Genomic DNA, 22,991 nt, shown 5'->3' on the forward strand with positions numbered 1-22,991 from the left:
ATGTGCTACGGGACACACTGTACTGTCACATTCGGGGAACACCAGCCAGGCAGATGTTGCTGCATGACAAACTGGGCACAGCATCAAACAGACAGACAGATGGGGCATGAGGACTTATGCTGCCAATGAACAAAAGTGAACCTAATTACTAAACACACATCTGTGAGTGGTGCTCCACAGAGAGAGTGATCGCTCTGTCGGTATGCTTAATGGAAAAGTAACTAAATATCTGGTCTTTTATTACTATTAGTATTAATATTATTACTTTTATTTTGAAATGATTGTTCTTTTATGTGGATTGGGACTCAGAGAGACACTGAAACAAAAAAAGTGACATAGGAAAGATTTCACTGCTATTATTGGCACACTAATGTAAGTGAGGGTGTTTAAAGAGGAGGGTGGGGGGCACATTTAACCTTATGGATGTAGTGCCAAGCGAGGGCTGATGAGTCCAGAGGAAGAATCCGATGATGTAATGCTCACTGGCTGGCCTTTGCCCTGATCCTTCCTGATCCCTCTAACATCCAGCGTCAACCTTTATTGCATTAATCCTCAGTAATCTCTCTCTTGGTTGCTCTCAGACTCAATTCTGATGTAGCCTCTATACCCAGTGACTTCTTCTCAGCCAGACACATTAAAAAAACACAAAAAAACAACCCTTACCATTTTAACTTATTGCACTGATAGCCCCTTCCCCAGGCAGATTTCATTTGGTTAGCTTTAATCTTTCTGAGAAGAGTCGGATGCACTGCGGGGTATCTGCTGCTGCAGCACCTGCCCTGTGAGAGTAAATACAGCTTATCAAAGTCATTCAGTTGTTGCTTGCTCACATTAATCTGTGAATTTGTTTTATAACATTGCGTACAGACAGTATTGCATAACACCAGCGCTATAAACACCGAGAAGCTTGTTGTTGAAAAACACTAAGCCGAACCGTAACGACTTGAGAAATATTGTTTTTCTTAACTGTTTTTTTGGGATGCTCAAATGTTGTTATTTCATTATTCCACTGCTACAAATACTTCAACAAATCTGTTGCTATTTGCACTATACCTTAACGGAAAAAGAAAGGACTGAGTGGGACAGGAGAAGTGAGTGATGAGGGAATTCTGTGCTTCTCAGTCTTACTGACGTCCGACCTGTAATAAAGAGATCAGTAAGCTGCTTCACCTTCAGCTAATTAACTTCCTCTTGGCCTCTGTTTGAAAAAATGTGCACAAGTTGTGTTCCTTTAAATGAATACTGTAGCTAAACAGTGAGCCACTTGCGAATCTTTCAATGCGTCTGTTGTTTTCTTACTCTTTGGTGGCCAGCGTCATATTTTTTATGCTGTAGTGTACTGGGACAGCACAGCTGATTGACTCAATACGGTCTTAAGGAAATCCACTTCTGTCCTCTCAGTGCTGAGGAAACTTGTCAGCATAATGGACACAGCCTCTAATCTTGCATCAGAGTCACGCCAGAGCGCCTTCAGGTGTAGACTAATAAGACTTGGGGGTGAACTAAAGATGACACAGGAGGTCTTTACTATCAGCGTCCAACAATCTGTGCAGCACTGAAACCAATTATAGAAGAGATGTACACAAATGCCAAACAGAGAAGGGGAGTAAAACTTACACCAGTTCCTCTTTCCAACAAAATCCAAACCAAACCAAATATATAACCAAATTTTCCCAAGCTGGAGTTCAACAAAGTCTTGATAATACTGTTTATTTTATTCATCGATGCAGATTCCTGAATATTAAAACCACCTTTCTCCAAATTTTATGAAGGATATGTGAAACTTTAAAAAGTCACAGAAAATGAACATTTACAAAGCTCTGTTTTTATTTTTTTATTATTTATTTATTTCATTTGGGATGAATTAATATCACTTGTAATTATGTTAATATTATTTATTCATTGTTATTCTCTATTTTCCTCTTTGTATTGTTGCTCATGCGCTCAGTCCTTCCTACATGTAAGTTGTAGTTTCTTTGTCGCTGGCGCAATGGCCAGTTTTTGGGTAATAAATAAAAAACAAGAAAAAAGTATTACTAATTTATAATACTTACTTTGTAAGTTATATGTATATGTGCTCATGGTCACGGCCAGAGACATAACTTGACCCCATCAATAAATAAATAAATTCATTCATTAAAGTAAAGAAAAAGAAAGCTGCTGCGGACGGAAGCCGAAAAGGGACATCTTGTGAGTTCTGTAGTAAGTACATCCTCTGCCACTCCACCAGAATGTATTTAGCTAAAAACTGAAAACCATAGTGTTATTAGTTTTCATCCGTGAGAAACAAGCGACAGTAAGTTGAGTCATGCACATATTTACATGCTGGTGTGGTGACGTTAAAGGACGGTTTACTGTGGCAGCTAATGGCAGCTAACTAGCTCTGCTGTTAGCTGCACGCTTGGCAGCTGTCACAACTCAAAGCAGCTGGTATTAAGTCTATGAATAATGTTTATAATAATCATAAAGTGCATGTGTGTGGCTTTTACTGAATGATTTGCTCCGGACTAAAAAAATGTACGCTTAAGAGTTGTAGCCGTCTGTTTGTATTTGTTTGCTAACTGTTCTGATTAGTGTTTAACTTTGGATGGAGTCTGTAAGCGACGCAGAAACAACATCTGTATCCATGTGGAAATAGAAATGGAAAGGTGGAAATGCGTATAAAACCATCCAAAACCGATCACTGGATTAAATTACATTTTTTCTTTTAAAAATGTCAGACATTCAGTGCATGTGAGATCTGAAGGCCTGTGAGCAGCACAGGCTGGGACTGAGAATAGACTCAGCATAGACAGGACATCTAATAATTTGATCAGGAAATCAGTAGAATCCTATGGAGGTATAGAGATTACAAAGAGGGACCACAGAGGGATAAAGATGACACCATGAAGACATGAGAAAACGTTTTTGAAGCTAGATTAAGAAGAACACTGTGTGAACAATAGTAAGACAGGTGTGACAGTGAAGCTGCCAGGAGCCGAGGTACGTATGTGAAGGTAGATATATTAGACAAAAAAAAACGTTGAAGATGCAGCTGCCAGGCAGTAGGAGAAGAAGAAGACCACAGAGAAGATTCATGGATGTAGTGAAGGAGGTCATGCAGATGAGGATTTTAGAGATAGGATGAGATGGAGAAGACTGTTAGTTTCAGTCTTCTACAAAACCTGCAGTCAGATATAAATCTGTGAATGTCTGACATTTATGATTGTTTGGTTATTTCTTTTTGTCCACACAGATCTCCCCTGATGTTGACTGGATGTAGAAATCTCTCTTGGACATTTTTCTCGCTCACCAGTAGAAGACTTTGGACTAGACAGAGTTTTAAGTCCCGAGCTGCTCTGTGCTCTTCTGCCTTTTCATCCGTCCTTCATTCTCTTCCTTCATCTACCCACAGTCATCACTTCCTGCCTAGCAGACAAAGCTCAGCTCGCCTTCCTCTGTCTGTTAATTTCTCCTCAGCTCATTCGTCCGGTCTGATGGAGTTAAAGGAAGTTCTGCAGGTTTTGGAGCAGCTTGCTCCGCTGTCGCTTGCAGAGTCTTGGGATAATGTCGGCTTGCTGGTGGAGCCGAGCAAACCTCGGCCCGTTAAGACCATTCTGCTAACCAACGACCTCACAGATGCCGTCATGGAGGAAGCAGTGGCTGTGAGCTGCGATCTCATTATTTCGTATCACCCACCGTTGTTTCGACCAATCAAGCGTCTGGTTCAGAAAGACTGGAAGCAGCGGCTGGCTGTGCGGGCCGTGGAGGCTGGCATAGCGGTCTTTTCCCCTCACACTTCATGGGATTGCGTGAAAGGAGGCGTGAACGACTGGCTGGTTGGAGGACTTGGTGAGAAGTCTCTCTGAATGTAAAATGTGATGCTCGCACTTAAATCATTAGATATGAACATGATGCTTATTCACTGACCTTCATTTCATCCCCACTGCTTTTTTCTTTGTCGCGTCAGGCAGCGGTCAGGTGTCGGTGCTGAGTCAGGTTCTCGGCGCCGCCTCCCACAGTCACAAACTGGAATTCACGGTCAGAAGCGCAGAGGAACTAAACATGATCATGGAGGAGCTGAAGGCTTGCGACAGTGGAACGACCCTACAGCATTCAGGCAGCAGGTTGTGTTCAGACATCACCGATTAGCAACAAGCTTTAAATTCAAGGACCATTTTGGTAGTTTTGTCATATATGTGTTACTTTTGTTTTATTTCTTCCAAACACACATTATTGTAATTTGAGTTTAGCTTTAATCAAAGTTGGAAATCACCCACAGACACTTGAAGTCATCACAGGTAATCCAAAGCTGCTTTTGGACTATATAGCTATTACCAAAGATTTTTTTCAGTTTGCATTCGGACAACTTACAGAAACTTCAAATATATATATGTTATAAATTTTATTTCTTAGGGGTTGAAAGTAAGGCTGTGTTTAACCCCTTTTCCCAACTAAAACTAAAATGTCATTATTAGGGTAAATATCAGGTAGTATGAACATGGATGCTTGGAGGCCTTAAAATAATTGGATATCCTATCACTGAAAGCATATTTCGAAGGCTGTAGAAACTGTAGAGGACTGATACTTTATTTACAGTTTCTCATGCATAAAGCACATAATATCCTTTTAAAACTAAGTCGGGTGAATAATTTCACACATACTAAAGTTTGAATATGGAAAAAGGAAAAAACAACAACATTTTGATCCAACTTCAGTGTGATTTTTCACTATATAAGACACCGTATTCCAAATCTAAATCTTTTTTTCTTGTTTTAGAAACAGCAAGTTTCTGTTAATAATATATCCAAACTTAATGATGGATTTCTCTTCTTCCTCCTTGCATATATTTGCAGATTTTTCTTTGTGTTTTTTTTCTCTCTTCTTTTTAAGCCTTGCTTTAACAGCTGTTGTTTACGTGGCTAATGTTTTACTGATGTTAATGTCACCTTTGTTTAGTGGTCGTTCGATTTATGTGTTTGACACTCACACCCGGACCAATCAGAGTACACTTGCATCACTCAAAGTGGCTTTTAAGTTGGGGAAAGAAGCTTTTCTGTAGTTGTAAATCATGGATTAAACATGGAAAACAGGGTCTGAAAGAACCTTAGCGCAGTCAGAAACCAACATTTTCAAAATTCATGTCTTAGTTATCGAGACATGACAGTTATGTAATGGATGTAAATCGTACACTTCGATGTTATTAAGTCTTTTGTTTCTTTGTACTGGTAAATAACAGTTCATGTCTCCTCATATTAGACCAGACAGCAGTGGTATCCATGTCAGCGTAACCTGTTGTGACTCAGCGCTGACCCCGAGTGTCCAGGCTCTGTTAGGACACAGCACTCCCAGCCAGTCTCTCAGCATCGTGAAGTTAGAAAAGGTACGGGCTGTTCCAGGATTCTGAAGAAACATGCAGTTATTTTAGAGCTATAAGAAGTAACAAAAACAGTTCCTTAAAAGGGAAAAAGTTCCTGACTATTGTTATGATGAACTTGTTCTGTTCGTATTAGTAACATTTAATCTTTTCTTTAGCACCCTCTCCTGGGCCACGGCCAAGGCCGACGCAGCGTTTTGGACCAGCCAGTGACTGTCGGAGCAGCCGTCCAAAAACTGAAGTCCCACCTGGGTTTGAGTCACCTCCGTTTGGCTGTGGGGTGGGGGCAGACGCTGGGTGAGAGACGAGTGGACACACACAAATCTGTCACTAAATTAGAATAGTTCAATTGTAACATGTTCAAATGTAATTTCTACCACTGGTGCAGTAAGGGTAGAAACGTCGATGCAGGTTCAAGAATTTCCATCCATTAGCTCTGCACTCTTTTTTTCTTATATTAAGTGGGATTAAATGTGTAGTTCAATATCATTACACTGACAGAAAGGGGAGTTTCGCTCGTTCGGCCCACTTAAGTACAAAGTAGGCTGCATGTGGCCCATGATGTCAAATTAGTTGGAGATCCCTGCAGTAGAAGGTCATGGAGGACATGAGTTCATAAACACTGGTAGGGAGGCAGAGTTCACTCTGTTCAGTTTGGGAGTCTTTCACAATCGTTTATGCTCACATGCACAGAAAATTTAAATTCACTGATAATCTCAATGAGCAGAACAACTCTTTGTGTTCTGAGAGAAGCTGGAACAGGAACAGAGAGAGCATGCAAACTCCACACAGAAAGAAGAAGTCATGTCCCTATTCTGTTTTTTTTTTTTTTTTTCTTTCCCCCCCAGAGTCCTCTGTGTGCACTGTGGCTGTATGCGCTGGGTCAGGGGCCTCAGTACTGAATGGAGTCAAAGCGGATCTCTACGTCACAGGTAACAAACATTTAACGTTATTAGTTTAAATATCACTGAAACGTCTTCACATCGCAACGCCTGCAGACATAATCATGCCCCTTTTTCAGGGGAGATGTCCCACCATGAAGTGCTGGATGCTGTGGCAAAAGGAACCAGCGTGATCCTCAGTGACCACAGCAACAGCGAGCGGGGTTACCTGGCTGTGTTCAGGGAGAGACTAGCCGTGCGCCTGCCCGATAGCGTAACAGTGGTCCTGTCGAAGGCTGACAGAGACCCTCTGGAGGTCGTCTGACTGACTCTTGATTGGAAGTTGCAGTAGTTTTTCTGAAAGATTACTTGTTATCACAAATATGTGTGACATTTTTGCCCCCCCTCCCCATTTTTAATATGCAGGCCCTTTACGTAAGGCTATCCACTGGCTGTGCCTTAAAAGTATTGTTAGATGTTGTTGTATTTATCATGTCTCTCTGGAAGGGTCTTAATAAAATGGGCTGTGGTTGATCAAAATGTGCTGTTGGTGTGTGGAATAAGACAAAAATATCATCAGCTAACAGATGCAGTGCGAGCCGAAGATAAAACAAGTAATCTGTAATCTTAATGCATGCAGCTCCTACATGCAGACGACACATTGTGTGTTTTAATCCCGATGATGTGACCTTTGCTTCCATGCTGAGAGGAATTTTTGAGAAGTTTTTTTCCTAAAATGAATAGTTTCTGCTTCCTGCACAGAGAGAACGTAATCCTCATTGGATTAAAATGTTTGCTGTTGCTGTATAAACGTGGATATTGGACCCCACCTGCTCCACGGGAGACATCAGCACCTGCCTGATCCAGCTATGAAGATTCAAAACTGCAATACAAGGATTTTTTTTTTTTAATGTATCTCATAACTTGTGAAAGATAAATGAAAGTGACAGGTTCTTCTCAACAAGCTGACCTTTTAACCTCTGAACAAACATGGCTGGAAATCAAACGATTTAGCACATACATGTCAAAGAGCAGGCCTTTGGTATTGCTTCAGGGCACGTACTCTGCCCCACTGCTGAGGCTTAAAAACAAAACTAGTAACAGTCCTCATTATTGACTTTTACAGAGTCTTACGCCTGCACCGCCTATGACACACCTGTTCTTTCATAAAAACATTAGGAGGCATCACACACTTCGCTGCCCCCCCATCAGGGTAGTAGCTTTTCTCTCAGTGTGGTGTTCACACCTCCGCTTCCTTTCAGTCCTCAGCAGCTTTTATCCCTAACAACACACAAATGGGGAAGGAAAACAGCTAGAACAACACGTATACTTCGCTCCTGTAAACCGACTCCAGCTGTCACTTTTATAGTGCAAGCAGGTAGGTCTGAGGCCTGTCAGTTTGAGTTTCCTTCTCCCACTGAGCCCTACGAGGTGGATAAATAAACTGCAGTGCATCATCCACAGTGAGGCAAAGCTGCAGAGTCTAATCTGCTTTAAAATCTTTATTTGATTTATATTTGAAAGTCTGTTGAGGAAACTGTTGGTTAATAAGTCTAATGAAACTCAACAGCAGCCTGTTGAACTAAAGTTTCTTGTGACAACTTTCTGTGATCTTTGCCAAGTCAAGGAGTTCAAACTTAATCAGGAAAAGCAGAACGAGGACTGCTGCATGCAAGAAAAAATGCTGATATAAAATGATACTGTACTTTTACTTAAATGCAAATTTAGAGTAAAACATTTGATTTTTATACTTTGCTTCTGCACACCCTCACAGTGGAGTGACTCAAGTGCAGAAATCTTTAGATGATGGGCTTAAAATGACCATTAAATGTTTGGAAATTATGATAAAAAAAACACTCCTTCATTTTTCAGAGACTCAGAAGTAACTGGACAAAATGATATAATGTTAAATTTAAGGATTATTATTCATGCTTGGATAAAAATCTTTTGCAGTTACCAGCAAATGCTACGTTTCCTCACTTGCGACGTTTTGCTGGGCCTTTTCAGTCTTCAGTTGCTGTTTGTTTGTGGGACTGAAAAGCCTGATGGGTTGGGTTGAGATCAGGTGATTGACTTGAGTGCTGAGGAATATCCCATTTCTTTGTCTCAAAGATCTCCTGGTTTGCTTTAGCAGTTTGCTTTGGGTCTTTGAAGTGCTGTTCATCAGTTCTGCAGCATGTGGCTGAATCTGAGCAGACTACAGCCCTGTACACTTCTTAATTTTTCCTGCTATTCCTGACAGCAGTCATATCATCAAGAAACACCTGTGACCCGGTTCTACTGGCAGCCAAATTATATCAATGCCATAATAATAATAATAATGCCATAATACTGCCTCCAGCATGTTTGACAGCTAATGCGGTATGCTTCAGATCATCAGCTGTTAAATGTTCCCATTATTCTGGCACAAGTTCCTAGTGTTTTCATCTGTTCAAAGAGGGGTTTTTTTGTTTTGTTTTGCCCAACTGTGCAGACTCTTTTAGGCGCTTTCTGGCAAAGTCCAGTCCGGCCTTCTTGTTCTTGAGTGTAACAAGTGGTTTGCACCTAGTTGCAAACCCTTTATTTTTCCATTCATGAAGGTTTCTCTTCTCCAGGGTGTCCTTGACTTGGTGTTCATTTACTTGTTGTCAAGTTGCTTTTCTTATGATCCCTCCACTCCTCATTTTTTTTTGCTATTGCTCTGATAAATAATTTTGTTTTTCCAATCTAATAATGGGCTCCACTAACATCTCTTTGGGGCTCAGCTTTAAAATTACAGTGAAAAGCTAAAAAGAATTGAAAAACTTTGAATGCTTATCAATCAATTGTCCTATTCTGAGCATTTGAAAATGAAAGGCTGCATATAAAAATGACTGTAACTCCTAAACAGTTGATGCAAAATTTGTACAAATCCTTGAATTAAAGCTGAAAGTAAAATTTTAATCGTTTAAACTCGTCTGCAGTGGTGTTCAGAGGCAAGACCACAAAACTTATTAAACAAATTATATTACTCCATTTTTTACTCATTAAATCCTGTGCAGACCATTCCTATTAATGATTATTTAATCCAAACACATTTACTTTTGGTTGCAAATGAGTGTAATGACCCTGTGGTACAGCTACATTTACATGCCTGCTTAACAAATGTCAGTCACAAAAAATCAGGACACTGTGAATCAGTTTGAATGGGTCCATTTTTTTTGGGCACATAATCCTTAAATACAAAGTTGCATATAAACTTCTAGACAGTCACACGTGTCTAGTGGCCAAACTGCAGCCACTGGCCAAACTGTCGTCCTCCTCCACCTAAACTCAGGGTCTGACTCCCTGCTGAGACAGCCTAACAGGCAGCCTGCTGGGAGGAAGAAACATGTCATCAAGTCATCAGAAAGCCCCAGGGGACCAAGCAATAAACTCCTTTAATGTATAAGAAGTTTTGCATTTCCAAGAACTATTCATTAGAGAAAATTAAAAAAGTTAAAAAAATAGATAGATGATAACTAAGTATAAATGATTCTGCATTTACATCAATAAATGTAAAAAACAATTTCAAGCAAAAATCAATAAAAGTAAATAGTTAATAATTATAATAAAATAAAAATGTACTTATTATCTCCTGCATGCATTACTGTGCAAATGCCTTGAACCACCAGACTTCCATGTAGTTTTTAAATTGGTGTTGAGGCTTTCTGAAAGTCTTTCAAAGCTTTTCTTTGCACTTTGGCTGCTTTTTGGGTCATTTTTCGTCCAGTCCTTGTACCTGACCTTATTCAGAGGAATGCCTCTTTACACTGATTAATGAATCATTTAAGGATCTAAGGCATCTAAAGAGCTATTAGCCAAAACCTTGGCATATCTTAGCAAGGTGTGCAGTGTTTCCTTAAAATACTTAAGGAAACTGGACAGGTGGAGGACAAAAGAAGATGGGACATGTCTAAAAAACATATCTAGAGCAGACAAACAGTATCTGAAAGTTGTGTCCTTAAGGAATAGGGAATAAAATATCCAAAAAAGACTTGACACAGGACCTGAGAGATGCATCATTTAGGTTACTGTTAACTGACAATGCAGTAAAAACATGCTTGGACAGAAAAAAACATATAAAGGAACACTATCAGTTCAGTTCAGTTTTATTTATATAGTGCCAAATCACAACAACAGTACAGCAAGATTTTATAATAATTAGCCATAGATTGGCCATAGATTGCTGAAGCAGTGAGGGATCATCTTAACAGAGAACAGAACAAAATGCAGCCAACATCCAAAGAAACGCTCCGAATTTCCTCCGAAAAGCCTGGAGAAGTATTCCTGAAGAGTACGTAAAGGAATGACAAGAAGGCTTCCCAAGAGAATTCAGACTGTGTTGAAGAATAAAGGTGGTCATACCAAATATCGGCTTTCAAACTGATTATAGAATTGTCAATTTCTTTTATATACTAAATTTTCATGGATGTTTGTATGTTTTAATCAATTGCTGGATCTATTTCCCATTTTCCTAACAAACTATAAAGAAGGGGTAGACTGTTGTATTGGACTGTGCTTGATGGTTGTGATTTAGCATATTTTACCTTCCATGCATCTATAGTTAGATAGTTTACCGATTTGCGTGTAAAATAATGATCTTCAGTGCATTGAGTAAGTAAAAGAATAAAGAAAATAATAAAGGAAAGTAAATCACAATCAGTGTTTTCAGATATTGAGGTAAACCCTGATTTCCTCCAATGTGACGAGTGTTGTTTGTTTTCTTTGTTGGAACAGAAATGAGAATTGAGGGTAAAGGGAGGAGAGACAGGGAGGCAAATAAAAATCTATGTGAAAATGGGCCCATTTGGCCATAGGTGTGAAGTCCCACACACCTATTTAAGAGAGCAGGTCAGCCCTGTGGGCTCTGACGGAAAAAGGACAGCGGATGGTTAAGAGCACGAGTCAGAAGTCGAGTGAAAATTTTAAGAAAAGCTCTGTTGTTGCAGCTACTTTTTTTTGTTATAGAAAGCAGAGAAACATCTATACGAGGAACAGGAGAGAGCAAAAGGAGCTGAAGAAATGTTAATTTGGATCTGGTGAAGAGGACGAATAAAGAGACAAAGACAGACAAGAAGGAGTATGCTGAGCATGGAGATGTTCCCTGGTTTGACTCTGGGACCACAAAGGATTGGAGACTGCTTTTACAGAGGTGAGAGGGACTGAATGTATTCATGTTTAAGCAATAAACATAAACAGATGTCTTATTTTATACTTTTAATTGTTCGTTAAGGAATAAATGTTTTTGTAAATTAGAACCTTTTTAATTTCCCACTTTTTAGGTCCTTAGAAAATGACAAAACAAATATATTAATGCCCTGCAGCAAAGACAAGGGCATGATGGAGACTTTAATGCAGCAGCCAAACCAGAAATACTACATTAAAAAACTCTTGCACTGAAAGTTCCAGTTAAGTGCTGAAGACAGAGTTTACTCTTTAAACCTTTTTTTTATACACCTGAAAATACATGAAAGAGGTTTTAGATCAGATGGAAAAGAATGAATCAACATTTAGTGATTCAGTAGTTTGTACGTATACAATTAAAATATGACTCCATATTTGCTTCACTTTCACCAGTTAAATAAAGTTTTTTTCTTGGATTTGTTCTTTCCCACAGAGCGGGAGGCACCTGTGCATATACCGCTGTTCCCTCCGGCATGCGAAGTGGCCGCCAAAGCTCTGCCTCCAAGGCTACTGGCTCCTCCTCCTCCTACTCCCATCTCCAATGAGGCTGCAACCACAACCCCGAAAGATGAGGTGAAGATGGAGCTGGAGAACTCGTCTTTATGGAAGCAATTCAGCTCGGTGGGGACAGAGATGATCATCACAAAGAAGGGCAGGTGAGAGATTACTGCAGAAGTGTACATGCTGTATGTATGACCACTGACCCTTGACCTTCGAGTCATCTGCAACTATCCATCTCCCAGTTTATTTTTTCCATCTGTGTTACTCCCCTTATCCCCTAGCCCTTATTTGTGGGGTGTAGCAATTTATGCCAGACAAACCCCAAAGTCATGTCACCACCCATCTTGGGGAAATAAATGTACTTTTCATGTTAAGTCATGGCCCCCTAGATGGGTTGTAGCAGTCTACCATCTCTTCTAAATTTATACTCGTCTATTTTTAATGTTTTCATCCCATCTTGCCTTCATCTATTTTAGTTCTTCTCTTTTACTGTTTTCTGTGACCTTTGGTGTCCTGAACTTATTTCATTTTGTTTTTTTAGACGGATGTTTCCTGGTTTGAAGTTGAAGCTATCGGGCCTGAATCCATCTCTCCGTTACATCCTCCTCCTGGATATTGTTCCCGTTGACAACTCCCGTTATCGTTTCCAAGGTGGCGGGTGGCAAGCTGTTGGAGCTGCAGAGGCGAGGCTACCAGACCGGGTGTTCATCCACCCAGATTCTCCTGCTACCGGTGCCCACTGGCAGAGCCGCACCATCTCATTTCACTACGCCAAGCTCACAAACAACACACTGGACACACAGGGACATGTACGTACTGCACATGAACAGGCCTAGCGGAGATACAGCACATAACCTTCAGTGGTGCATGTTGAGTTAATCCCTTTTCTTCTATTCAAAGATCATCCTACACTCTCTGCATCGATACCAGCCCAGAATTCACGTGATAGAAGCCCGGGATGTACTGAGGTGGGGTGGAGGGCAGCACTCCTTTGTTTTCCCCGAGACCCAGTTTATCACCGTCACCGCCTACCAGAACAGCAAGGTACCGTGATATTCTGCACTGACTGTGAGTCTTGTGTTACCAAGCAACAGACTCACAGAGACACTCATTCATTTGATATATAAGAGATTTTTTGCAACATTAAGAAAATGATTTCAAACAACAGATGTAAACGTAATATTAAATGTGTTTTGTGTTTATTTTCAGATCACTGAGCTTAAGATCAACTCCAACCCCTTTGCTAAAGGCTTCCGTGAAGACGGCATGAACAGCAAAAAGTAATTCCCAACACAAGCAGCAAAAAACTCACAGTCTACATTCATCTATTGTTGTGCAGGATCTAAATGCCTTTTTTCTTTATAGACAAAGAGATGCGAGACAGAAACGCAAAATTGCTGTCTTGACAGAAACTTTAGACATAGGTAAGGGGGAAAGCAGATTTATGGCACTTTAAGTAATTTCATTTAAAAATGAATGTAATGTATTTCTTATTTTGAAACATTTCCACTTGTCTGCCATCAGTGAACTGTGATCCATGCGACTCCACTGAGCTCCTGCAGCAGCCCCCAGCAACCGGTGCAGACCTGCAGGCCCTCGCTCTGGCCTCTCTGCCTGCATTGCCCGAAACCTCCTGTGGGTTCAGAGCAGGGGACACCTCCTATCAGGATGCTCTTGTCCCGGAGCAGTCGCTGGACCTCGGCCAGGACTTTATGGCATCCCAGATGTCTGACATCAGTATCACATTGGCCAGTGGCATTCAAGAGCTGCCAGGAAGCGAGAAGGCAAATAGTATGATTGAAAGGTAGGAGGCAGAGGAATTTAGACTGATATGAGCATGATTTACATAGATAGACTATACAAAGAATAACGTTTCATATTTTTAGTCTAATTTCTGCTTTACCATTACCTAACCTAGCAATGTCAAAATTTCAGGTTCAGTCTTACTGCTAGGAGATGTGTGGTTTACACACATCTCTAATGGCTGATTATTATTGTTATTATTTTCAGAAATTACAACACTAAATTGATTCAAGCTCTCACTTCCTTTCTCCTCCACAGATCAGACACAATGCCTGAGTCAGCCTACACCTCCAGCTTCCGTGCTGCTCAAGCCAACTCCTCCTCTTTCCCCTCTGCTCCTCTCCCTCAGTTATCCTCCTCCTTCCCCTCCCATCCGGCCTCCGACCCCTCGGACACATCCGATCCTCAGCCCTCCATCCCTCCTATCAACTATCCCTCCCTTCTGTCATCTTCCCCCGCACTCTCTTCCACTTCCAACACTCCCTCGCTGCAGCAGACCTCCTTCACCTTCCCTACTCCACCCCCTTCCAGCTCCACCTCCCCACAACCACTCCTTTCATCATCATCCTCCCCTTCCTCCTCCTCAAACAACTACCATACAGTCCCAGACACCATCAGCCCCCACACTTCTACTGATGCCCCTTTTCATGCCCCGTCGTCCACCACATGTCCGTCAGATCTCCAGGACCAAGTAGCTGTTCATTCTCTGCTCTCCCAGCCCGGCCAGCAGCTACAGGCCGGACCTCTCGCCACTGATTCACCCAGTGATCAAAGCTCTGCAGCGTTTATGTATCCAAATATTGCAGCAACAAATCCCAGCCCCACTCTGAGCACTGCTCAGCCTTTCCCCAGTCAAAACCAACCACCAGCTCCAGCTCTGTCTTGCTCCTTACCCATGCATGCTTCTTCCACATCTTTTGCTCCTCCGTCTGTTCCCCCACAGATGCAAAATCTGCCTTTTTCCCATGTGTCTCCCAGCCCTGCCCACCCTGCCCTCCACCTCCCAAATCTGACCCACCAAGCTCAAGCTCCCTCACTTGCTGCAGCTACTGCATTCCCTCCCTCTTCTTTCTCTTACCCACCATCCACCCTTCCTCATCCTCCTTTTCAACCCTCCTCTTGCTTGGCTGTTGCCTCTTCTTTCCAGCAGTCTGTCACCCCTGCTGCCACACTGCCACCAGTAGCACACAATCCTTCTACATCATCTTCTACGCCCTCATATCCTGCTGTTGAAATTGGTGCAGTGCCTCAGTTCAATCCTGCACCACCTTATCGTCCAGAGATGGTACGGCACCACCCATCTCTTCTCCCACAGCTGGATCCATCACTGGCCCCTTCCGCCTCTAACCCAGCCCTCTACCCCGCCTTTAAATCCTACCCTCTCCGACTATGTCAGGACCCTCACCCCTCCCTCACAATCCCATTCAGGCACTTGTACAGGCAACAACATGGCCACTCACTCTCACAGGGGTCCTACCTGGAAATGAGCACAAGACCAATGTTTTGAAATATGGTATTTTCATATGGATGAACTTTCTTGGTTTGATGGTGCTTTTAGGGGAATTAGTGATGTGTAGTATTAGCTTGAGCACAGTGTTGTGCACTGTGTTTGTGTGTCTTCTCAGCTGTTCAGCTGACAGACTGATGAAACTGGGTCTCGTTTGTATATACTTGTTGAAGATTTTCTTTTCTATATTCATTCCAGTGTGAAAAATAAAATATTGTTTTTTCAAGCTTTTGTGACTCAATCCTTTTCAACTGAAATATTTTGCTGACAAAAACTGTAATATTTGTATGTAGCTTGAAGGATTTCTCAGATATCCAGCTCAGACTTTGGGGAGTTACTGAGAAGATATGACTAGTTTAAGTAAAGACTGGAAACTAGAGATACAATGTAAAAATAAAATAAAATTTTAAAAAAATCCACGAGCACTCTTGATTGAATTTCTGCCTTAAATCGTCTTCTTAAATTTGACTGTTGGACCAGTTAGAAAATCTATGCATATTAGCCCCAAACAATCAGTGTACCCTACCACTCTCATCAACGTTGAATGAAAACATAGACTGTATAAAAAGGATGGACGCTGCCACTATAACGTCACTTATGGTGTGTTCCTCAAAAAGTCAAGATAAATTCCGACTTCCTAGTCAGAAATGTCCTTTGTGGAAAGCTGCCTCAACTCAGAAAGTCGGAGCTTGCTGACATACGCTGAGTTAGCAATCCAAGATGTCAGCACTGTTGCCAGGTTCTGTAGTTGCAAGACAAGCCAAAATCATCACCCCTCCAAACTGTGTTCGACAGTTGGTATGAGGTGTTTGTGCTGATATGGCTTCGCTTGGTTTTCTCTAAACGTTGCCAGATATCTCCACTTTGGTCTCATCCAAAGTGAGGACATTGTTCCAGAAGTCTTGTGCAAACCTAAGCCATGTTCATCTTAGAGAACCTGGAAACCCTTCCAAACAAGCCATACTTGTTCAGTCTTTTTCTGAATGTACTGTCATGAACTTTCCTTCAACTGACAATCGTATCATTGTATTGTGTTAACACAATACAATCGTATCATTGTATTGTGTTAACACACACTTGAATGTTCCAGAACTAAACTATCAAACCTTCTGCATTTACAGAGTTGCTCACACTTGCCAATAATCAGTTTCAGAACTGCACTGAAAGCTTTTTCTCATATAAGTGTACTTCATAATTGCTGTTACGTAAATTACAAGGAAGACTAAACAGGAAACATCTGATCTTCTATATCCAGACATGGGTCAGGATTGAATGTCTAATAAGCTCCACCCCATTCATTCAATCAAATGTGAAAATCTATTTTGTAAATAGATGGTTTATATGTTAACGTTTTTAGAATTTAATCTTACTTCTTTCCACTAAAGGAGTTTTACTCAGAAAATGACTCTATCTTATAATTTGTTATGCACAAGTTTTAGCTTTGATGATGAGTTTGACGCTCCTGATCTCGAAGATTAGAAGCAGTTAAAGTTCTGTCACTGATCTCTGCTACAGTGCAGACAAAGACAGCATCAATCATTTTGTGGACAGCTATGAGTACTTTTATGCCTGGGAGAGCAGAGATTTTGGGGGATTAACGGGATTTTTAGGCTAACAAGTCAGAGGTACTTGACGAGGACGTCAGCAGGCAGCAGTTAATCATTTCCTCTCCTGGCTGCTTTTCGTGGCTTTTGGGGAAACAGATGTTTGAGCTGAACCCTTCTCTAGATATAATGGAGCTTTCAGCATTTGTTAAGTGTCCAATTTTCTCTCCTGTTCGTTACTGTAACATCACATGGGCCACAAACTACACATTTGATCAATCATTTGATTGAATTTGATCCACATTAATGGGACTACCATCTGAGCCCAGGGATAGTTGCTGCCTTGAATTGCCCTCTCCAGACAAATCTATTTTAAAACTTCTAGGAAACAATAAAAAAAGACTAGCTTAAACATGATAATATATTTTATACATGATATTGATACACAGGTGAGCTTTTCTTGTCCATTCGTTTGATTTCAAACCTTCAAACTGAGAAAACAGCTCCCATTCTAAGGGTCAACCTGATGTTTACTCAAATTTCCAAGTTGTCACTTATTAACCAGCAAGTTAACCAAATATGATAAATTCTACCGGCTCACACTTAGACTGTCAAAGCTTTGGCTTTTCATTGTTTAGCTCTTCCGAGTGCCATTGTTAGGATGGACGGTAAGGTGTTTGTTTATACAGTTTTATTACTGCAATGGATAATAACAGATGCTGCTTCTGATTCATCATGATTGTGACTCACTCAGCTCACTGTACAGAAACTTTCTTCTTTCAACAGGGAATAACTCTTCCTGAGACGATCACTCAGAGTCTGTATTTTATTTAACACACTGCTGCATTTGAGAGGAAACAAAGAAAAGAAAAAGCTTTATCTACAAGCCGAATCAGTCACACACTGCACACACACTGCACACTTCTCCCGGGATCATGCTGTGCTCTTATTTACGTCCCTCTCTCCCTCACATTTTGCCGGTGAGGCTCTTGAGTTCTGCGGCCTCCAGGGTAGCAGCGGTGAAGCAGCATGAACTCCTCTCAGACACTCTGGCCTTTGAGGACCCCCGTGCCTTCAAGGTGAAGAGTCTGGGTGAGCTGCTTCGTGCTCTGGGCGTTTTCCGCCTCTGCTCCTTCCCAGTGCTGGTTAATAACTGTGGAAAGGTGAGACTGCGGTTTGTCAGAAAAGCTTCAAATATACAAACTGACATCTGGCATTCAATCCATTCACTACGTTTGCTCCACTTTCCTTTTCTGCTAATTTCAGTTGATGTCGGTGGCACGCACGCTCTTGGGAAAAAGGGGCTTTTCCTTGCTGCTGAGGCCCACTGTGTATGCCCAGTTTGTGGCTGGAGAAAATGAGGCTGAAATCTCGCAGTCGATGCAGAAGATGAGCCTGCAGGGACTGAGACCCATGCTGGCCGTGCCGATCGAGGAGGACCTCGGAGAAAGCACCGGGTATGACTGAGTCTAAGAAGTCGCTGAAAGGCTGCTTCAAAAGACACTTTTAATTTTCACTCAGTGTTCCTATTACTTGGAAGTTTCACAGCTGCTGGGCAGATTTTAGCCTTCACTACACTTTAGATCAATGCATGTGGACGTTTAAGTTTTTCGGGACACTCATTAACTTAACTTAATTGAACACTGATGTGATTTTGAAATACAAGAACAAATAAATACATTTCTAATTTTGCTAGACACAGAAAACTCAAATAACTGCACACAATCATGAAAGAAAAACATCACAAATCACAAATGTGAGAAAAATCTGGTGCAGATGTTTTTTGCTTAAAGAGCAGTTGAGTGGGAGAGATTGCTCCCCTCAAAGCCAGCCTTACAAACTCAATAGCTCACTTGTGCAGCTACAAACAATGTCTTTAATATTTGTCTTGCACCTATCACATGAAATAAAATAAAATGTTTGTGGTATTTATTTATTTTGATAAAAAATAGGCAAAGAAAAGAGTGTCAAATATTCATTTATGTTCTGAATTTGGTCAAAGGGAATCCAATACACACTGAGAGTCTGATAGAAGCTGTTTTTCCTCTGTGGAAGCTGAGACTGCTCATAGATTGATGGATTTTTTTCTTGAAATCTTGAAATTTCTTAAAATCTCTTCTCAACAGGTTTGCATTAATTTGTACATAATTTCATACGTTTCATGCGTTTTTTTGTTTATGTATTTTTCTATGAATTGTGGCTTGTAGACTGTCTGAAGTCTGCAGTATAGGTCCCAGCCCACCTCCTGCCTGCCTCTGCATCTCAAGCGTATGAGGACAAAAGTTAAAGGACTTCACACTCAGCTCCAACCCACGACACACACAACTGTGCACAGCTGTTACACTTGGGTGTGAAGTCCACTCTTCGCGGTTCTCATGTTACGGTTTATGGTTTATCGCCTACAGTGAGAAAAGATACGACGACAACATGGACATCATGCTGGAGTGTGTGCGAATGTCCCACAGCAACGCTTGGAGCAAAGACCCGATGATGCAGCTGAAGATCACAGCGCTGCTCAGCCCAGAGCTGTGTGTAAGGCTTCCAAATCAGAGTCCCCAGTCCTTATTATTATTATTTTTTAGAACAGATGCTCGAGGGGACTTTAAACTTTTTTTTTTTCGAGTGGGTGGGTAGGTGGAGGCATTTCTGAGTATTCTGGATGTATGGGAACTGGGGTGTTAACATCAGAGGCTTCAAATATGTGGGAAAAAAGATAAGGACACACATTTCAGTGTTTGGTGTATCCACAGCTGTTCCAGGTTGTTCTTGAATGTGCAAACCCAGCTCCCCCTACCTGCCTTACCTCTCTTTTTATTCAGTTTTGACACTGTGTATTTCCTGAAAATGTACGTGTTGTATTAAAGGTAAAACTCACAAACGTCATCAGGCAACAGCCATACGATCTGAACCTCCTCATCAGATCAATGGATGGTGAGGTGAGTCCACAATTCAACAATTCAACCAGTTTCTTAGGTGTCACCTTTCAGTTCCCATATATATGTCTTTATAATACTGATCTTAAAGAAGTTTTGCCTAAAATCATCTCTTTCAGCCAATCAGCTTCCCCGGTTTAGATGAAAAGGAAGCTGCCCACCTACGATCTGGCCTACTGAGACTCAACAAGATAGCCGAGGTACAGGAGAGAAAATCAAACGCTTAACAAATGCTCCCAAAGATGGCACCTGTTATGCTCACACACTTTTATTCAGAGGATTAACAAGAGTATTCACAGTTTTAACAAATAAAAACAATTTTAAATGTGTAATTCATGCAAATATTGGCACTTAGACGGTCTATTAATGCTTGTCTCTTTAAAGCCCTCTGCCTAGAAGCCCACTTTATTCTGATTGGCTGCCCCTCTCCTGACTTCCACAACCAGAACCTGATGGTTGTAAACTCCACCTCCTCAGTCAGGGCCAAAACTGTAGCTCTGACTGTGCCTGAGATGACTATAAAAGGGAGACCATTTCAAAGTAATGTCAGTTTGGCACAAGTATAGAAAACATAGTTAGGGATTACATTATTTTAAAATCATGCACGACTGTAATTGAATATTTATTAAAGAAAACAGAGAGAAGCACAATACGCCCACTTTGACACATGAAGCAAATTTAATAAGTGTAGATGCAAATTTTGAATAAAACGAATAAAACTTTTTTTTAGGCAAGTGTGAACAAAGTCAGAGTCCTGGTTGATGCTGAGTACACCTACATGAACCCCGCCCTCTCTCTTGTCACCATGGCAATGATGAAGAAATTTAACAAAGATGGTACCTGGATCTGGAACACATATCAATGTTACCTGAAGGCAACTATCTTTATCCTTATTTCTCTTCTCATATTATCATCAAATATCACACACAGTTAATGGTTTTAATTCTCTTTGTGTCTGTGGTTAAATTCTGTGGTTATCAGGACTCCAGGTCTCTCCTCTTAGACGTGCTGTCTCTATCCAAGAATGAGGGTTTCTGTTTGGGTGTCAAGCTGGTGAGAGGAGCCTACATGGACAAAGAGAGAAAACTAGCGATGAAAGAGGGTCACCACGACCCCATCCATCAGAGCTGGGAGGACACCAATGACAGGTTGGTTAGACAGAAGGAAAATGTCCTGAGTGCAACAGTCAACTATCATTTTTGTTTATCTTGATTTGACTCTTGATACATTTCACGTCTTCTTGAACAGTTATAACGGATGCCTTGATGTGATGCTGGATGTCATATCCCAGGAACCTGAGCGGTACAGGATCATAGTGGCCACTCACAACGAGGAGTCAGTGAGACGAGCTGTGAAAAGGTGAGAATCGAGGTGGTACGTGTGTAACATATGCATAATGGAAGTGCAGTTATAGGTGAGCCAATGTAAAATCCATACTAGAGTGATAAAGTGGACACATCAGCAAATGTTTTCATAACTACTTTAAATATAAAAATACAACAAACTGTTAACGTTACTGGATTGCTGTTTAGCTTTGACAGGCAATATCTGGCAAGTTTTTCATGGGCTTAACTCAGATACTCAACTCTGCTGCTCAACCACCAAATGCTTTCCAACAGTATAAGATTGTTTTTCCAAGTAGCATTGTTACATCCAAGAAATAATCACAAACAATTACTTTTTTTGCAGAATTTATGATACTTTCAACTGTCTTGCAAAGCAAATACAATAAGGATAAAAGGAAGCTTAGGGTTGTTCCTTTGGTCTTATGTGATAGAGGTTTATAGATAGATGTTTATAGGTGAGAAAGGCACAACCCCTCAAATGTATTTATAACCCCTAAAGGTTGGGAATCACTGCCATTTAATATATAAATGTTGTGCTCATGCTCATCAGAATGGAGGAGTTGGGGATAGACAGAGATGGAGGCTCAGTGTGTTTCGGTCAGCTGCTGGGCATGTGTGACCACGTCTCCCTTACACTGGGTGAGCTGATTTTCGTCACATCACAGCTTGACTGATGCACTTAACATAACTATTAAATGACTGTCCACGCGCTCATCACCGAAACTGATAAACCCATGCACAATCACTGCCTGAGTGGGTTGAGAAAGGAAGCTATGGTTTTGACTTGTCTGATAATCACACCATCCCATCTCTCCTCTCCCTTCCAGCTAAGGAGGGTTACTCAGTGTACAAGTCGGTGCCCTATGGCTCAGTGGACGAAACGCTGCCCTACCTGGTGCGCAGAGCTCAGGAGAACCGCACGGTGTTGCAGGGAATCCGGAAAGAAAGAGACCTACTGAGGAAAGAGCTCAATCGGAGACTCCGGCTGAGTTTAAGGGGAGGCAGCTAACAATCAACCAACACTGAACTCTGCAGTTTGATATTAAAGTTTGCAACCAGGAGGTGGTGTGGAAAAGAGCACTGTTGTTAAATACACTTCCATATCTCTTGAAGGTGTAATATCCAGAAAGCTCCTGAAAACTACTACTGGGCCTGTTATTTAGCAACAGAAGGTAAACTGAATTAGGTATAAAACCTTTAATTGACAATGATATGATCATGTTAACTCGTGTGGGTGAACTGAATAAAGATCTGATCATGAGAGAACACTGTATTTGATGGACAGGGTATCAAAAGATTGCTTTCGTGTACTTTAATGTATGGAATGCTTATGCAATTAAAAAAAAAAATAGAACATGATGCTCAGAAATGAGGATTTATAAAACTAGACTGAAGAAACAGATTCAAACTTCTCTACAGACTAAGCTGCTCTTGCAAGATTTTTGGGGAATTTAATAAACAACTTTCCACTGCTTCGCCAGAATGTGATTCAAGTTGCTGTAAAGCATCAACTAATCAGCAATGTCAGCGGTAGTGACACAGTGACTGTTCCATGGTTAGTATTTATCCAAGTTTACCAAAGCACTAAAGCTTGTATGTGTGCCACAAAAGATGTAACACTTTGTAATTAACCCTCAACCCTGATAAACATCGACGTTAGTGATTTTGAATGTGGTGTGGGGAGGATTCAGTTTTCCACACATTTTTTAAAAATTTTGTTCCATGCTTTAGTGTCTTTGTGCTAATTTAAAAAAACAAAACAAAGAACAAACACCAACACACACTTTATTATTTATTTGATAATTATAAGTTAATAACACATTCTTATTCCTTAACTGTACTGCCACACTGTAACGTCAGTAATTTCTGTTAGAAATAATAAAACTTCATATTTAACGGAAGTGGAATATTACACTCTGCAGTTGCTGAGACAAAG

General features: G+C 41.0%; 3 protein-coding genes across 8 annotated transcripts; all 3 read left to right on the plus strand.

Annotated features, from left to right (window-relative positions):
* Positions 1-2,071: 2,071 nt before the first annotated feature.
* nif3l1 (NIF3 NGG1 interacting factor 3-like 1 (S. cerevisiae)) lies at positions 2,072-6,789 on the plus strand. Of its 6 annotated transcripts, none has more exons than XM_031749304.2 (7): positions 2,072-2,202; positions 3,236-3,831; positions 3,950-4,106; positions 5,239-5,362; positions 5,515-5,653; positions 6,205-6,288; positions 6,378-6,789. In XM_031749304.2, exons 2-7 carry the CDS (start codon positions 3,246-3,248, stop codon positions 6,560-6,562), a joined length of 1,275 nt encoding a protein of 424 aa, XP_031605164.1. In that variant the 5' UTR covers positions 2,072-2,202; positions 3,236-3,245; the 3' UTR covers positions 6,563-6,789. The 6 variants fall into 6 exon arrangements, with proteins under 6 accessions (XP_031605164.1, XP_039471941.1, XP_031605165.1 ...); XM_039616007.1 differs by having other exon boundaries at positions 2,148-2,202; positions 3,460-3,831; XM_031749305.2 differs by having other exon boundaries at positions 2,148-2,190.
* Positions 6,790-11,319: 4,530 nt separating this feature from the next.
* On the plus strand, positions 11,320-15,232 carry tbx6 (T-box transcription factor 6). Its single transcript, XM_031749276.1, has 8 exons — positions 11,320-11,389; positions 11,855-12,077; positions 12,464-12,731; positions 12,823-12,966; positions 13,132-13,202; positions 13,288-13,346; positions 13,447-13,726; positions 13,984-15,232. Exons 1-8 carry the CDS (start codon positions 11,320-11,322, stop codon positions 15,230-15,232), a joined length of 2,364 nt encoding a protein of 787 aa, XP_031605136.1.
* A 2,131-nt stretch (positions 15,233-17,363) lies between these two features.
* On the plus strand, positions 17,364-22,951 carry prodh2 (proline dehydrogenase 2). Its single transcript, XM_031749274.2, has 11 exons — positions 17,364-17,444; positions 17,563-17,939; positions 18,043-18,233; positions 19,182-19,308; positions 19,641-19,712; positions 19,829-19,909; positions 20,440-20,583; positions 20,691-20,857; positions 20,958-21,068; positions 21,606-21,694; positions 21,883-22,951. Exons 2-11 carry the CDS (start codon positions 17,712-17,714, stop codon positions 22,062-22,064), a joined length of 1,392 nt encoding a protein of 463 aa, XP_031605134.1. The 5' UTR covers positions 17,364-17,444; positions 17,563-17,711; the 3' UTR covers positions 22,065-22,951.
* Positions 22,952-22,991: the final 40 nt, after the last annotated feature.

The sequence above is a fragment of the Oreochromis aureus genome, linkage group 8, assembly GCF_013358895.1.
Source record: "Oreochromis aureus strain Israel breed Guangdong linkage group 8, ZZ_aureus, whole genome shotgun sequence".
Lineage (NCBI taxonomy): Eukaryota > Metazoa > Chordata > Actinopteri > Cichliformes > Cichlidae > Oreochromis > Oreochromis aureus.